General features: G+C 43.4%; 1 protein-coding gene across 5 annotated transcripts in view; it reads left to right on the forward strand.

The window, feature by feature from the left end:
* Positions 1 to 18456, forward strand: part of GLI3 (GLI family zinc finger 3) — a 274177-nt gene that overhangs the window by 247935 nt on the left and 7786 nt on the right. For 4 of the 5 annotated variants that reach the window (XM_036327432.1, XM_036327429.1, XM_036327430.1 and 1 more), the window contains 3 exons: positions 10435 to 10584; positions 11863 to 12027; positions 17766 to 18056. In XM_036327432.1, coding sequence (XP_036183325.1) covers positions 10435 to 10584; positions 11863 to 12027; positions 17766 to 18056 — 606 coding nt within the window. The remainder of the gene's footprint in view (positions 1 to 10434; positions 10585 to 11862; positions 12028 to 17765; positions 18057 to 18456) is intronic. The other variant, XM_036327431.1, reaches the window with a different exon arrangement.

Consider the following 18456-nt stretch of genomic DNA (forward strand, 5'->3'; position numbering starts at 1 on the left):
TGATCCATACATGTGAGTGGCTAGTCCATGTCGTCCTTGGGAGAGGTGGCATTTTATGGCCCCTTTCCTGGACCCTCTGACCTCACCCTCCTTCTCCGTCCAGGAGCCGGTGAGGTGCGGGAAGGTGGGGCTTTGCCTGCTTCTCCTCGGGAGCTAGAGCTGGGATCGCAGAGCTGGCCCTCACTGTGCTGGGTGGGTTAGTCCACTGTAGAAATGAAATAGATGATGTCTTTTTGAAGACTGGTTTTCTAAATTGTTTCGTTCCGTGATCACACAGTTTTTATCGTGTCTGGCTGAGTTTAGTATTCTTATTCTTAAAATGGATACTAATAAATTCTTACTTGTTTAAACTATGAATAGTTTTCTTTGTGGTGACTAGGTCCCCAATCAGTTTGCTTATGAAGAGTGTGTGTTTTCGTTTTTGGCCACTTACTTTGATTGATTTAGTTATTTTGGCTAAAGCAAACGTTGGTATTTTAAAAGCATAAGATAAAAAATTAAATATGCCCACATCCTTGTAGAAACGATGTAAGCAGAATCTTGGAATGTTTGGGGGTTATGATTCAACCGCTTTATATCTATATTTAAAAATGTGCCGAAACCGGTTTGGCTCAGTGGATAGAGCGTCGGCCTGCGGACTGAAAGGTCCCGGGTTCGATTCCGGTCAAGGGCATGTACCTTGGTTTCGGGCACGTCCCCAGTGGGGAGTGTGCAGGAGGCAGCTGGTCGATGTTTCTCTCTCATCGATGTTTCTAACTCTCTATCTCACTCCTTTCCTCTCTGTAAAAACTCAATAAAATATATTTTAAAAAAAAAATAAAAAAATAAAAAATAAAAAAAATAAAAAAAAAATGTCAATGGGATTTAAATACTAGCCCTTTCAGAAAAGAAATTCTGAGAAGTTCTTTAACAAAAGTCACCTTAAGACACTGTAAAAGAACCTTCTGGAAAGAGAAAGGTTACATTTATGTTTTAGTAAAGTTAGAATCCAGAGAATAAAACCGTGAGAGAGCAGTTTTACAGTTCTTGCAAGGAATTATGGGCCCTTAACCCGTTTTCAATGATGAAGATGTCTTCTTTTTATCTAAGAAACGTAAATCACATTAATTGATGTTATTAGTTCCTATATTTTGCTTTTAAAATATTATTTCCAAAAGCTATAATTTAAGTGTTGGGTCATCTTAATATTAAGCAATATACTGTTGTTCTGTGTTCATGAATTTGGACCAGTAACACATGCCCTTCTTCGTGGGAGAGAGTATCAGCTAAATAAATTATATCACAAATTACATAATGTTTACATCTAGTTATTTTGTAATTCAGGGTAATAACCAAACCAACAATGTAGAGATTCTGAATTAACTGGCCTTGAATTTTTTATGAGTTTTTAGTGAATTTTGGAATGTATAATTTGTTAGAAAATAACCAGTTTTTCCAAATCGTGTGCTATTTTGTATGAACTTTCTTGAATTAATATTAGTGTATAATGTTTTAGGTTTGTTTCCAACTCTGTACAAAGTTGAGTTTTCTCCATCTTCCCACTCATCTCTACAACTTGAAAGATGAGGAAGGAATATACAGAGAAGTTATCATTTATGTGAAGTTCCCAGATTGTTAACTCTGAGTTCAGTATGAAATCCACCAGGAAATACTGTGCCATCAAAGTATGTTCTGCTTTAACTCAGTCTGTCTGGATATTGTGGGGTGTGTGTGTGTGTGTGTGTGTGTGTGTGTGAGAGTGAACAGAAGTTCTGATAAAGATGCGTATCGCCTTCTGCTTCTGTGGGAAGTCATTTGATAGGCCCAACCCCTAGTCTGTCTGCCAAGGCTAGATACAGTCCTGGGGAATGTTGGGTTTAACCTGGCTGTTCGCCATCACTTTTCTTATTTTTTTTTTAAATATGTATTTCTTTATTGATTTCAGAGAGGAAGGGAGAAGGAGAGAGAGATAGAAACATCAATGATGACAGAGAATCATTGATTGGCTGCCTCCTGCACAGCCCCCACTGGGGATCGAGCCCGCAACCCAGGCATGTGCCCTTGGCCAGAATCGAACCCGGAACCTTTCAGTCTGCAGGCCGACGCTCTATCCGCTGAGCCAAGCTGACTAGGGCCACTTTTCTTATTTCCCCCCACAGTCTCCATTGTTACCAGAGTTCATCACCAAGTACATTGTCGTGGTTTCCTTTTTTTGGAGGGGTGGAAGGGTAACATCTTTATTGAGATATAGTTCCTATACCCATTTGAAGTATATTACAATTCAGTGTGTTTTACTTATTCACGGAGTTGTGCAACCGTTATCCCTATCCATTTTATAATATGTTTCATTACCCCATCTCCCAATCTGTCCCCAGCCATTGGCAATCACTGATCTGCTTCCTTTCTGAATAGATTTGCCTATTCTGGGCATTCATATGAATGGAATTGTGCAATAGTTGTTCTTTTTGTGTGACTGGTTTCTTTTAATTATCATGATGTTGTCAAATTTCATGTGTGTTTTAGCACATGCCACTCACTATGTCAGTCCTTTCTGTACACTTTTGTTTTTAAATGTGAATGATGAAGTTCCATTGCAGTGGAACATACATGTTCAGCTGACTCTGGTAGGGCTGGGGGTGGGGGTGAGGGAGGTACTGTGAAGCCCATTGTTTGGACAAAACATTTACCCTCTTAAGGAACTTTGTTTGCCTTTCTTTCACATAAAAGAAAATAATTTTGTTACAGATTTGCACCTAGAAGCAAAATTTAAATAACCGTCGACAAGAAGTATATTTTGTGTGATCTCACCCCAATTCTTAATATCTACAAGTTAGAAATAGGAAAATATTTTACTTTTGTGAAGAGAATTCAGTTTTGTAACCAGTGTCTTGAGTCTTTTATTTACTGTATAATTTTATCGTTTTACCAGAAAACTGAAATAAATGTAGATATTTTTACTAGGTCATGTGAATTGAAACAGTTGTTTATTGAGATCTGCTTCTCAATGAAGATCCCTCTCGCAGCAAGCTGCTACAGCTTTTTAAAGATTCTGCTAGGAAGATTGATGGGTGCCACTAAAACCATTTAAATTATTTTATTTATCTAAAATTAAAGTGCATATTGAGATATAGGGCCTCTTTCAGCCCTGGTAGTCTGTGATTCCTGCTTATTTCTGCTCCTGCCTAGTGAAGCCTTTAGGAATCCAATCACAGCCTGTCTCTAATAGAATCCATGTCATGACAGTTGTAAAACTTCAAAAATGGTCCATGTATCAAATAATAGATAAAACAAGAAGGCATGTGCCTCATTTCAGATGGAACGTTTTGAGGGATTCTTGTAGAGGGCTTCCTTTTTAGATAAAGCATTTTAATCTCTCTAGCAAATTATTTTTAATATAAATTAAATTTTAATTGATTCTAAGTTATTTTTCCTTCTTTCCCCTTTTCAGAAATATCTCTGGACTACTAAGTGAAGAGATAGTAATAGGTTGATTGAAAATTGAGCTTTCTTAAACTTGTTTACTTGTTCATATTCCATCCTCTGCCAAAGAAGCGTTTCTTAATGTACTCCTCAGCAAATCCTTAGAAGCTTCAAATTACTGAACTCTGTTAAACATATTCATTAACTCAACTTTGCTTATGAGCTAATGACCTGGTAGCCCATGTGAAATCATTTATAAACTATCAAACATTTCCATTTTGATATTCTGAGAAGGAAATGTGTGTTTTCTTCTTTCCTTTTAAAAACCAATCATGGCATCAAGTAGTGGCATGTTAGTGTGGCCAGATGCAGAGAAGAGTAGCAAAGGGATGGATCAGAAATAAAACTGAGCGTCCTACATGCAGCTCTAGGCTCCAGCGGACCCGCAAGCCCATAATGCAGCCCCATTGTCTTGGGTACTCATATATGAAATGCACCGCTTTCCAAGTCTTTATTTCCTTTTCTCGTCAAGCAGTGACACTGTGTGTACACTGTGTGTACCTGGGTGTTTGTGTTGGAGAGAGGTCATACTTACCTGAGCGCTACGTAAGCTCTTTGCTTTCCTAGCCCCCTTGTCTTGTGGGAAAGACTGGTGTGCCAGGTACACGCACAGGGAGCCACGTGGAAATGGAAGATGAGTGTCTCCTGTCCTCACGGTTTTGGGACGTGCTCAACAGTAATCTTTTCATTACAACCGTGGGAGGAAGTTACCTTCCTGACATTAAGCAGCTGACTAACTTAAAGAGTGAACCACGTGAAACGGCACGGCAGTTGTTGACTAGTGTGTCGCCTGGCTAGTGAGCTGAATGGGGATGTGCAACTCTTCCACACAGATCTTTGAGCCATGCTGTGGCTTCCCCTCTGACACGTCACCTAAAGTGGGGGATGCATCTAGAAAACTGTGCTTTTTTATTTTTTTTAATCCTCGCCGGAGGAATGAGGATATTTTTCCCATTGATTTTAGAGAGCGTGGATGGGAGGGGAGAGGGGAAGAGAGAGAGAGAGAGAAACATAGATGTGGCAGAGACACATCTATTGGTTGCCTCCCACACTTGCCTCTACCAGGGGCTGGGATTGGACCTGCAACCCAGGTACATGCCCTTGACCAGGAATCAAACCCACGACCCTCCTATGTGCAGGCTGATGCTCTAACCACTGGGAAACATGGTGCTTTCTGAGTGAGAATCTGCGGGGAGTCTAGCTGAAGGAGAGGGAGACAAAAGAAGGCAGAGGCTTCCAGGGGTCACGACCTGCATGACAGCAGCTATATTTGGAGAGCTGGGAACGGTTGGGCTCTATGGGCTGCACGCATGCCCTTCATCTGAACACAGGGTTAGGAATCAGACTGGGGGAAAACCGGCAGCTCCGAGCTCAGAGTGAAATGACGAAGCCAGAGGAGAGCACCCCGACGAGCTCAGTAGAGTCTAGGGAGGGCTTCCTCTGTGCTGCTGGAGGAGGAAAGGCTTCCCTGGCCCGTTTTCCTTCAGGTCTTCCTTCTGGCAGCGCCTCAGCCTCGGTGGGTGCCCCTGAGGACTGGGCTTCCCAGAGAGAACCCTTTGAAGAAGGTAGCACCTTCAGCTGCCTCAGTTGCCAGGCCAGCAGAGAGGTTTTCCCACCTTTCTCTGCTTCTGCAGCTCTGTGGGAGTGGAAGAGCCAGGGGCACTGGGTCTTGGCTCATCCAGCCACTAACGAAGTCGCAGTTGTGAAATCTCGCTTTTGTTGGTTTGCGGTGGGCTCCTGAGCTATTTTTTTTGTTTGTTTCATCAGCCAACAGTTTCCTAAGGCAAAAGCCTATAATCCCTGTTGGAAAAATGGCGAAATGGATCCATCGGGAAGTTCAGTGGTGGGACTCAGCCTTTCCCATGTCTTGCCTGGTCCTGGCCCCCCTCACCTGTTTATTCTGAGCGGTCCCGCTGAGAGAGTTGGCATACAACGCCGTAATTTACGCCATCTATCTCTTTCTGGCGCTTGGGCCTCTGGCAAATGGCAAGACTTTGTGTTAGATTAGTTTGGAATTTAATCATGCATTTATTTTCCCTCCAATTAAATTATTTATATATTTGACTAACGGTTTCACTGCTAGAAAGTCAAATTTTCAATGACAACATGCCCCTTGAATTTCAGGGCAGTTTCTTGGGATCCGTCTGTCTGTTGAATATTAAGAACTTACTGTGTATTAGTCTCCGTAGCTACCTGGGATTTCGGTGAGCAAAGAATGCGTGCTTTGTCCACCCGGCCCCAGGAACACGATGCAAAAAGGGGTAAGTCTGTCTGGACTAACCCCTCCCCTGTGTTAGCTCAGGATTCTGACTTTCATCCCTTCCTACTGCCTTTCCTTTTCTCTGGCACTGAAACGTATCTCCTTCGAATTTTACTTTCTCGGGCTTGAGAGCCACCTTGACCGAGAAAGTCATGGGCTATGCGACTCCACAAAGGAAGCTTCGAAGTCATCCAGTTGAGGGTGAGCAAGCCCGTGGCCTACAGGCCCCCAGCTTGGCTTCGCACGGCCTGTGAGCTAAGAATGGTTTTTACAGTTTTAAACAACTGGGGGGAAAAGAGTGTGTGTGTTTTTTTAAGAGTATTTCATGACACGGGAAACTTTTGGTGTCCACAGGTAACAGCTGTGCCCATAATTTTTGTACTGTTATGGCTACTCCCCTGAAACAGTGGCGTAAGTAAGGAGTTGCAACAGAGACCTTTTGGCTCAAAAAGCCTGAAATATTTACTCCCTGGCTTTCCACGGAAAACGTTTGCTGACACCTGATCTAGTTTATCATCCTAATGCAGCTATTTTCAACTTATTTCATCTCATGGCACACAAACTAATTACTAAAATTCTGCAGCACACCAAAATACATTTTTGCAAATATCTCACAAAAGTAAATAGGTATAATTTTGATTTATTCACACCGGACAGCTGTTGTTTTGTTGGCTGTTGTCATTTTTTTTAGTTGGCAATCTAAGGGAAAAGGGGTCCGTGCCCCCAACTAAATAGTGAGGTATTGCATGCTTTAAAAATACTTGCAGCCCAGCTAGCATGGCTCAGTGGTTGAGCATCGACCTATGAACCAGGAGGTCACAGTTCGATTCCCGATCAGGGCACATGCCCAGGTTGTGGGCTCAATCCCCCAGGGTGGGGAGTGCAGGAGGCAGCCAATAAGTGATTCTCTCTCATCATTGATGTTTCTATCTCTCTCTCCCTCTCTGACATCAATAAATATACATTTTTTAAAATTCTTGTAGCACTTCAGGTGAAAATTGCTGTCCTAATTTTTAGAGATGAGAAAATAATGTCCCAAATAGGTGGACTGAACTGTCCAAATGTACACAGCTCATCCGGAATTGGTGTGGGTGCATCTTCCGTTGCCCACCGTGCTGTTCCCACTGCGACGGAAGGTCTGCCCTGCAACAAGCCTGCGCGCGCACTCCTGGCAGAGGCCAAAGCAGCTTGCCAAGAAAAGTAAACATTTAGGACCTATGGCCGTGTAAAGTCTGTGATTTCTTAGAATTTTAATTTTCACCCGAAATCCAGCTCCAGGAAATGTTTGAAGCTTAAAATACATTTGAGCAACCTGGAGAGACAGAAAGATGGCTCTGTGTTTCTTTGTAGTAATTGGTTACCTCCTGGGCTCAGCATTTGGACCATAAAGACAAGCAAGGTGGACCTGGTCCTTGCGGGCTGAGATCATGGAACTCATTTCAAGAACAAGAACTTGTGGTCTCCATCCGAATTGGCACTTGAACAGTTTCAAAAAATCACAGAAAGCACGTTAGGTGGAACTCAGGCTCCTCTATGGGGGCTGAAAGTGAGGTTGCCTCCACTGTCTAGTGCAGGACCTGCCCCGTCCCGGTCACGTGGACGTAACACTGGGGTGTGCTTGCTGATTGGCACGGAACTCCCATCACTAGGATTTTCAGATATTGTCTCAGTTTGGTACCAGCACCTTGTAGGCATCTTCTACAATCTGTCTGTCTCTCCAGGTCACTAAAGCCCATCCAGTTTAACAATCCAGTCTCATGCCCCCCTTCAGAGCTTCCCCTTCCTGTAACACCCAGGCATACACTCAGGAGCTGGGGGTGTGTGCTCTGGCTCTGACCCTCACCTCTTCCCTCCCTTCTAGAGTCTGTCTCCTCAGGTGTGTTGGGGAGAACAGAACAAGAGTCTCTTACTTCATTGGCTGCCTTTGGTGTCTCCCTGCTGGTCATCCCAGTTCCCCTGAGTAAAGCCAATTACCTTTGATGCCCTCCTCTGTCAGGGCTGGCGTCCAGGTGCTGGCTTTCTGGTGGGGTGCATGTGACTTCTCTCCGGGGGCATATCCCGCAGTCTAGCTGCTGGAGACCTGACCTGCACACTGCGTTTCGGGAGGGCCAAGCTTGGCTCTCACAGTGGTATCCCCCGGGCCCCTGGTGACTGCCTGGCCCATTCTCTCCTGCCATGCGTATTCTGCACTCTGGTCCTCAAATGCCCCAAGTTCTGTCCTCTGCAGGTGCGTCTGTTTCGTCTTTCTGCAATGGTGCCTCCTGTCTCCCCGCTCCCAACCTCACCTGCACCCCAGGCGGGTCTTCACTCACCCTTGCGGCCCGACTTTGAATGCACTTCATTGGAGAAGCTAACCCTTAAGCTTCACGCAGATGTGATCTCCTGTTCATTGTTTGTATAAAACCTTCTTATTTCCCTTCATGCCACCGATTACAACTATAATTGTATAGTAACTTGAGTCATTACCTGTTTCCTTCAGTGGCCTGTAATTTCCTCCGAGCAGGAGCCATGTCTGTCTGATTCCCCAGCACGGGGCCTGGTGTGCAGTGGCAGTCTCCACAAACAGGCGAGAGGTGAATGCGGTCCCATTGTGTTCCTTGTATTCTACGCAGCAAAACAGGGTTCACGTTTGGCTATCTTTCTCATTCTTTTGAATTCTTGATGGTATGTTATTTTAAAGTAATCTAATACCTTATATTAAAATCTTATTGTGTGGATACTAGATAAAATGAGGTTGAAAAGATAAGCAAATGCATCAACAGTACAATTTACTTTGTCCGGCGAAAGTTTCCTTTACTGAGGCTCCACCAAGTACCAGGAACACTTGTCAATGACAGAGAATTTGAAACCAAAAGATGTGCGTCCTGGCCTCAAATAGACACTCAGCCCAAATTCTGATTCAGTTTACAGTTTTAACTTTACCTGCCCCCCCCCTCCTCCTTCCTTCTTTCCTTTTCATGTATATCAATCTAAGGAGCTTTATTTCTAGCAACTTGGAAAAAAACTGAACCAAGAATAATTGTTATGGAGTGGTTTTGTGTGACCATTAATTTTTTTTCTCCCTGGAAAGGAGAATTCATAGAACCCCTCTGTGCCATGTGGACTTCAAGGCTGGATGTCAGCACACATGTGGGACAATCCTGGGTGGTGTGAATGGCCTGCAAACGTGTACTTGAAGCATCAGTTTGAAGATTGCCCCGCACATCTGTTCTCTTCATATACTTATGGAGACCGGCATGACTTTTAACAAACACGGATACTCACGACAGTTGACTTTTTATAGGAAATTCACACCTGTTTGCCCTGGGGTTGCTACACCGCAGGAACCTGAGTGATTCTGTGCGGTTTCCTTGTTGTCTTCAGAGCCTGGGAAAGGATCCTGGCTGTCTCCCCGTGCGCTGTGCTGTATTCCCCACATCCTTTGTTCCTCAGGCTTTCTGGGGGCTGCTCAAGGAGAGGAGAGTGAATGGTTAATTGCTTTCTCTCCCCTCATTCTGTTTTCAGCTCCAGAGACAGCCCGGCTCACTTCCTTGTTTCCTTGCAGCAGCCGGCCGCCTAGTGGAGTCACTGGGAAAGGCAGGCTGTGATGGTGGAATCTGAGGCTCCAGCCCCCAGAGACCACTCACTGAGGAGCCTAGGCAGCAGAGTAATTAAACGTTCTGTCACTACTCTGCAGCTCATGGGACCCGAGGGGAGCTTCCTTTTATTGCACCGCGTTTTTAGTGATTGTATTTCTATGTATGTTTGAGAAGGTGTTTGCAAAAACCTTATGTTAAGGCCAATAAAACCGTGGGGCGACCGGAGAATAAAATCCACAAGATCAAATTAGTACACAAATTTCCCCAGTAATCCATAACTGACATTTTAATTATATTGTAATTAACTTAACTTTGATCCAAATTAAGAACCTTCTCTTCCTCTGGTGCTGCCGTAAGTTTCTCATGTCTCCCAGTTGTAGGGCTTGTGATGCTAAACTTTGAATTGTTGGGGACGTCAGGGAAATTCATCTTCATTTTAGAAACCGGATTAATAGGACTATAGAACTGGAAAGAACGTTTTAGAACTAGGCCATCCATTTCTTTATTTTGTGCATGCGACCACCAAGATCCCGAGAACCTGTAGCATTTTGTGGACGATCGCCTGGTTCTCCAGTATCTCAGTTTACTTCTCTGTGATTCTTATTCTAGAAGAAATCCCACTAGTTGGAAATAAAGTGGAGCTTGGAGAAGTGCTTTTGTTGGTTGTTGTTGTTTTGGGAGGGGAGGGTTCCTTACTACAGATTGTGTGTGTTTGTGTGCACGCATGTGTGTGTCCTTCTTCGCAGCCAGCTGCAGCCCTACCCAAGGCCTGGGTGGTGAGAGCGGGAGAGCGCCTCTGTGGGCAGTGAGCCTTGACCTCCACTTGGAAGATGAACAATAACAGAGACCCAGAGAGCACTTGTGTGGCTCACCCTGTTTCACAACTCTGCTCTGCCGATGCCCTGGGACATCAGGCTCCCTCCCAATAGTGTCCCTTCTGCTAGTTAGGAAGCATACACGCACAATTAATTAGAGCAAATTTACGTAAGAAATATACTCAACTAGAACAAAATAACCTGTAATCGGGTAAAGTTATCATAGAGTCTTTAGGGCATTTTTTGCATTGCTGTTTTTTGCCTTTAGAAATTACTAATAGATTTTTATTCAATTTCTCGCTTGCTTTCTTTCAACCCTCAGCATATAAACAATGACCATATTCATGGAGAGAAGAAGGAATTTGTGTGCCGGTGGCTAGATTGCTCCAGAGAGCAGAAGCCCTTCAAAGCCCAGTATATGCTGGTGGTGCATATGAGACGACACACAGGAGAGAAACCTCACAAATGCACTGTGAGTACACAGGTGGTCCAGGCTGTCAGCTTGGGGGTCCCCTCACACCTGTGGGTGTCAGGATTCGTACCGTGGGTGCTTTGCCATACTCTCAGGGTTGTGCATGATGATGACTCCAGCTCAGGGGCGGCATGGCTGGGTGGCGGGCGCCGTCTGTGATAAATACAGTGGTTTGTCAAAGTGATTTCTGAAATGGAAGGGAAGCGAGACATGGAGAAAGAATGCTGACAGCTTAGCTTTGGGGGATGATGGACGTGTTCTAGATGCACGTGCGCTATCCAGCACAGTAGCCACAAGCCACATGTACCTCTTGTGCACTTTCTAAAAAAATATTTTTTTACTGATTTCAGAGAGGAAAGGAGAGATAAGAAACGTCAATGATGAGATAGAATCATTGATCAGCTGCCTCCTGCACACCCCCTATTGGGGACCGAGCCCGTAACCTGTGGGCATGTGCTCTGACTGGGAATCAAATCGTGACCCTGGCCGGGCTCTTGTATGCTTTTGAGATTTGGCTAGAACCAGGGAACTAATTTTTAAAATTTGTTTTTGGAAAATTTAAATATAAATATTCCCCTGTGGCTAGCAGGATGGACAGCACAGCTGTGCAGAATGGCAAGTGGGCAGGCAGTGGCTGGGACACAGTGGTGGGCACTGGAAATGAGCACACAGACACAGGGCCTGCCCCAGTGCCCATATCCATTGTGTCAGAGGACTTGGAGGGCAAAAGCCGGTGCCAACTGTGATTTTAAAAACTTAAGTTGACTTTTAAAAAAATATATAACCTATATAGTTGTAGAGTATTTCCTCTCCCTCTTAGTCTGTTCTCGTGGCCCAGTATAAACCTACCCACAACTAGGCTGGGACTCCTAGGAGGCTAAGCCTTTTCTCACTGAGGTGCCCGGCAGGCACACTGGGCACTGCTCAGCCCTGATGCTTTACATCTTAAAGGCCCTTTATAAACACACAAAGCCATATAATGAACTTGGTGCTGAATCTGAAATCAGTGGGAATTCAAGGAGATCAATGAGCAGATAATGAAACCCATTGTCTGCACTGAGTGGTCTCTTAAGAAAAGATCTCCATGACGTTCACCAGCACTGAAATGCTTTCTCTGGAGCTGCACTAAATCCCAATAAATGCAGAGTTTAGTGGACTTTTGTTCCTTGGTTTTGAAAAGCTGCTGACCCTCAAACGTCAGTCTTCTGTCAATTGGAGGGAAAGTTAAGCATAAGCTGTTATTGTGTGGAGTAATCCAGATTTACCTGTTGTCTTCAGTTTGAAGGTTGCACAAAGGCCTACTCGAGACTCGAAAACTTGAAAACACACTTGAGATCTCACACTGGAGAGAAGCCATATGTCTGTGAGCATGAAGGTTGCAACAAGGCTTTCTCGAATGCTTCCGATCGTGCCAAGCACCAAAACAGAACACATTCCAATGAGGTAAGGCTCCCCTTGAGACACACTTGGGGCCCAGACGTTGTGGGTAGAAACAGTGAACCTTCATGGAGGCCATACGTGGAGGGAGAGGTGAACCTGTTCCATTCTGTTTCCTCGTGACCATTCCCAGCGCGAGTGAGCACCGATGCTGCCGGTGAAGGCCTGGGGCCTCGAGCTAGGGCTAAAAATGGCCTGGTTTGGAGAAGAATGCTGACGAAGCGGGAACTTCTTAAAACCCCTGGCAAACAGGTTCTACTTTTTTTCAGAACTGCCACCTACTGGCCAAACAGTAAGAGCATTGAACTTGGAATTCCATCCACTCGCTAGGCCAGGAGGAGCATGAATCCATGGGAAGGATGACCCTGTGAGCACCAGGCATAGAGTCCAAAGCCACATGTTGACAGCTGGCAGCAGCTTTCCACTAAAACAGCCATTTTTATTTGCTTTCTCCAGGCGTCATATCTTCCAATGCATTATATTTAAAAAAGACTTTTACAGAGCAACCAGCCTTGGCTAACTATGATTTCCAGACATTCTGTATTCCAGCGGGTCTTGGAAGTTATTCTCAGAAACTCAGAATGGTTTCTAGTCAGTTATTTAAGATAACACGTTGAGTAAAGCTTCATGGTTGGTGAGTGGGCGGATCCTGTCGTGTTGCTGTTATTTTTAGGTAGTTATTCCCTCAAAATTTCAGGGAAACATAAGAAGAAAATGATTTCAGATTCACTTTGTGTACATGTTAATGCATGCCTGCTTACACACTCCAACTTCTTGAAGATCTAGCTCATTCTGGCTCCTCAGTGAACCTTCTCTTGAATGAATCCAGAAATGAACCAAAAAGCTTCCATAGTTTGGGTAGAAATAGGGGAGTTACCTAGAATTTGTTAGTAAGAAACATAGCTCTGCCCCACAAGTATGTCAGCAGTTTGCTTGAAATGTGTGAGAGAAGAAACATTTTGACCTTGGCACGGCTGTCACCTGACCTCCCAAGGTGCTGGGAAGCCCATCCATGATCTCCCGGATGGAGAGTTGAGAGAGGGAATCTGGTTAAAAACAGAGTGTGCCGTCAGCTCACTGGCCATTGGCTTTGGTGGCAAGGATGGTCCTCATTGAGTTTCCTTTCAACTGAACTGGCAGAACAAAAACATCTCTGCCCTAGTCGGTTTGACTCAGTGGGTAGAGCATCTGCCTGGGGACTGAAGGGATCGGGTTCAATTCTAGTCAAGGGCACGTGCCTCAGTTGCAGGCTCCATCCCCAGCCCTGGTTGGGGCCCATGTGGGAGGCAACCAATCAGTGTGTCTCTCTCGCATCAATATTTCTCTCTATCTCTCCCCCTCCCTTCCACTCTGTCTAAACAATCAATGGAAAAAAATATCCTCGGGTGAGGATCAACAAAAACAGTAGAAACAAAAAAACCCATCTCTAAGGAGATTAACCACACTCCCTAAAAAGCACTCACATAAACTCACACATGCAGGTTCACATACTTAACTCTTTGAAAGGTCGTGGTGGAATAAGGAAACGTCATTTGGAATATCTTATTATTGATCAACTGTTTGAGGATGTTTTAGGAAAGATGCTTCATCTCCTTTTTATATGTCAAAATGCTTTTACCATGTGCAGTAGTTAGTGTAATCTGCTATACTAGATTAGTGGTTGCCAGAGGCTACCAGGTACAGGGTTTCTTTTTAGGATGGTGAAAATATTCTATAATTTGATAGTAGTAATGTTTACACAACGTTGTGAATGTACTAAATGACACCGAATTATGCATCTTTTAAAAGGTGTTTTTTTATAGTATGTGAATTATGTCTCTATTTAAAATGTTTTAGGGGATTCGATTAACTGAACTTAGAATTTAATTAATGTGTTTAACTACATTTAATATAGTTAAGGATCATTTTGACTAGAAACTTAGAGGGTATTTATTCCTGTGGATTTTAGGCCAAGGTTCTCTCCTGGAGAAATTTAAGTAGTGGGTATGTTCAGATTAGCAGTGCATACACATAAACATACTACTCAGCTTTTTATCTCTTCATGGACTTTAAAACATGTACACATGTATGTTTGCTGTAATTAAGTGTATTACAGTTGAGCTTCTGTTCTTTTGTTAGGTAGAAAGAGCCGTGCCCAATGAGAGTTTAAATGCGTTGTGAGGTTAACAGGTATCTTGGTTAATATTTTTTACCAAGGCTGAGCAGTTTTTTAAATAACTAAAAAAATTGTCCATTACAGTTGGCATAAAATGTTATATGAGGTTCATGTATACAACATAGTGTTAGACATTACAAAGTGATTGCCCCGATAAGTCTAGTATCCATCTGACACCAAAGTTGAGTAATTTTCCTAAAAGAAATTATTAACATTGACCATAAACACAGAATAAAATTTCATTCACAAACATGTAAATTATTCTTCTCTCTTCTTTATATAAGGCTTGTCCTGGCATATGAATGATGGACAGTTTCTGATACACCAGAATTAAGTTTGTCTAGGAAATCCAGTGTTGTATAATCTCACGATCCTAAATAAGTCTAGATGCCATCTTTCATTGGTTTGCTTCCTTAGTGGTACCTTCATTGATTTACTAATCACTATCAATAGCTAATGTGCAAAGCACTTGGCTGCTGTAGGTGCAGCAAGGAGCACGGTGGACTAGACTAAAGGCAGTAATTCCCACTCGAGGAAGCCAGTTCCTCCCAGAGCCACACTAACTAAGCACATTTCCTTGAGCTCTGATTTGGTCGTATCTCCCTCTCCATACGGTTCCAATGGCTCCCTCTTTCCTGTGGGAATGTTAGACTCCTCAGGCTTGTGCCTGCGCTCACCCAGCCCAGGCCTGCTCTTGCAGTCTTGACCTTTTGTCATCGTGACCATGAATGGAACCTCCCAGACAGCCTCAGCTTGATCAGCCATGCCCCACGCATGCAGTGGTCCCGCTGCAGGACCTCTGCTCAGGGATACTTCTTTTCCTCCACCTCTTGCCCGCATTTTTATCCCTCAGAATCTTGTTCTTCTTTCATGGTCCAACTACAGGCCTCCCCCTAATAAAAACTCTGTTTATTGAGAACTTACTATGTGCAGTACATTGTGGTAACCACTTCGTATACATTATCTTTTTTAAAATATATTGTTATTGATTTCAGAGAAGAAGGGAGAGAGAGATAGAAACATCCATGATGAGAGAGAGAATCATTGATCTGCAGCCTCCTGCACGCCCCACGCTGGGGATCGAGCTCACAACTTGGGCATATGCCCTGAGCAGAATTGAACCTCCGGGTTCATAGGACGACACTCAACCACTGAGCCACACTGGCCGACCTACATTATCTTATTTAACCCTTACCATGACCCTTACCGTTTCTTTTACACCCAATATAGATATTTAGTGCTTCCCACTATCATCCTAACTAAAATATGATTCCCCTCTGCCCACATCCTTCTGTAGCATGCACACTGTATATTGTAGATAAGTACATGCTGTTATGTTTTTCTTACCATATTTTATAATCCTTGAGATTAACTCCTGTTGTATATAACTTTGTGTTCAGAGAGTCTTGCCTATAGCAGAGATCATTCAATGTGTATTGAAAAAGTTCTCGGGGTAAATTTTACAAAGTCAAGTATAAACAGTATCAATTGTGCTTTTTTTTTTAAATTTTACACCTTTAACAAGAGTAGCAACCAAGCATTTTTTTTTTAATTTTTAAAACTTTTTATTGTAGAAAATTTCAAATATCAGTGCAGTGAGTCAAAAAGGTACTGGCCATGCCAAAAGTAGAACATGCAGGACAGGAAATATAGGGGTACCTCAGCTGAGAAAGTCTGACAACATTTACCTTCGCCTACAGTTATATTTCATTTTACTCATGGGGGACAACAAAATTTGGGTGCCAGGCTACATAGTTGAGCTAATGTGTTTTGTTGTGAAGCCTAAGTTTCCAGAACCTGTGTCTTTATGGATTTTTGCAGGTGGAAAGTCTATATGTTCACACGCAGGACACCTGGGCACACACGTATGTGCTCTTGTTCCTGAAATGTAAGAGTTGACAAACATTTGTAGACTCATTTCACTTATAGCTATGTTTCCATTTCCAGGCAAACCCATAGTGTCCACATGCATATATTTATAGGAAAAATAGCTCTTCAAACATGTCACGCTGACCTGGCTTTGTCCCCCCACCTTCCTCCAATCCCCACACACCTGCCCCATGCAGCCCACTCTGTCTGCTGATGGAGCAGCATGTCATAGCCAGGCAGTGAGCATGCATTGGGCCCATGTCAGAGTACTATAAGGTAATAGCACTAATCATCGGCACCATTCTTCTGTCCCTAATGCACAAAATTTGATGTGCTTATTTCATCATATATATATATATATATATATATATATATATATATATATATATACACACACACACACACACACGCACACATGCTGCAAATCACAGGAGCTCCTGAATAGAAGTCATTCGTAGTTAATGGGAATCAGTTCTACCCAAAAGAATCTCAGATTTGGAGTTGCAGTATTTCAGGATGATTTTCATAGTCCTTGCTTCACTCCATTAGGACCTTTCATCATTATTGGAGGCAGCACTCCGTCTGTTCTTGGGCTTTTAGTGGAAAAGCATCTTTCAGACACATACACTCTATAAGATAGGGTATCTTTTTAGATATAATGAATGTATTATATTGATCATGCTTTTTATGATTATTGCTTACCTAATAGTTCATCTTCTGGTATGTAGATACAGATATAAGTATGTATTCTTATAAGCATGCATGAATATATTTCAAGTCAAGTAAACAAATCCATAATTGCAATATTGGTCATGAAATACAATGCCAGCCACTCTGTAATCTGAGTAACATTCAGCTCTATGCATCCATGTAATTTCTGTGACTGTAGCTGTAGGCTTGATCACTAGCCCCCATAGAAAATGAAATTAACATGAAATAATTTATAGACCTTCGTACTCAGAAGCAGAGCCCAGGCCAGGAATCTTCATGTCCAGGTCATCATCCCTCAGCCCTTTTCAGTTTATGGGTAAGCTCTCATGACAGTCTAACAGGGCTTCACGACTCTGAGGGTCAGAAAGGTTCTGGATGTTCTGAGCCCTGACCATCCTCACAGAATTGTAATGCTACTCAAAGGACAGTATTTTAATGATACCTAACACGGGAGAATCTGTAGGCAATTTTTTTCTGCCTAAGTGTAAAAAGCACATTTTCAAGGGGGTAGAGTGATATTAGAGCTGAGAACATCCATAGAGCTAGGACATCCATAAGATATTTTTTTCACACGAGCTCTCCCAAAAGGTATATAACATTCTTTTGATTAAATGATGGGTATCTTTTATGCCTTCCTCTGTCATCATCATCATCATCATCAATGTCATCATCAAATAGCTATTTAGAACCTACTGTGATACTACCATACTTCTTCCTACTCAAAGGATAAATGTTTCCAAGATTATAAACACAGGTTGTATAGCCTTCGCTCTCCCTGACCACTCTCTAAAGCACTGATGTCTTAAAGATAGATTCTTTAGACCCTGGGCAATGTTCAAATGGCCTTCATTAAACCTCTGTATTATTTAGAGGTATTTGGATACCTCAAAGCTTTGTGGAAGTGCTTTTAAAGAATTAAAAATATAGTGAGCAACCACAAAAGACTGTTGGGCTTGGGCATAATCACTTTCCTAACCATCTGTCATCTCCTTCTCGTGGCATTTGGCAGAAACCATATGTGTGTAAAATCCCAGGCTGCACTAAGCGCTACACAGACCCCAGCTCTCTCCGGAAACACGTGAAGACCGTGCACGGCCCAGAGGCTCATGTCACCAAGAAGCAGCGTGGGGACATCCATCCTCGGCCCCCACCACCGCGGGATTCCGGCAGCCATTCCCAGTCCAGGTCACCTGGCCGGCAGACTCAGGGAGCCCTTGGTGAGCAGAAGGACCTCAGCAACACTACCTCAAAGCGGGAGGAATGCCTCCAAGTGAAAACGGTCAAGGCGGAGAAGCCCATGGTACGTCATTCACTTTCCTTCCGATTGTCCCAAAGCCATCTGAGGTCATTTAGCAGAGCTGGAGAGAGCTCTGAGAGAGAATAGGCTGCCCCCATCCTCACGGCATCCAGCTCTCTCATTGAAGGAGGTCAAAGCTCAGTGACCTCCGTGACCTGGGTTACTTACTCTAAGTCGCTCCACCGAGAATACCTCAGCTCAAAAAAAAGAGTTTCTGGGTTTCCTCAATGGTTTTTAAAGTAGATCTGCAGCCGTACCACCTTGTGGCAGACAGAAAGACATGACTGTCTGCATTTTCAATGTAATGTAGAAAATCATTCATTGGGTCTTTCTGTTAACAGGTGTTCTGTCTTCTTTGCCCTGGCGACTCCAAGTTAAATAAGCCATTGTCTCTATTCTTCAG

This window comes from Myotis myotis, unplaced genomic scaffold, assembly GCF_014108235.1.
Source record: "Myotis myotis isolate mMyoMyo1 unplaced genomic scaffold, mMyoMyo1.p scaffold_m19_p_11, whole genome shotgun sequence".
NCBI classification, from domain to species: domain Eukaryota; kingdom Metazoa; phylum Chordata; class Mammalia; order Chiroptera; family Vespertilionidae; genus Myotis; species Myotis myotis.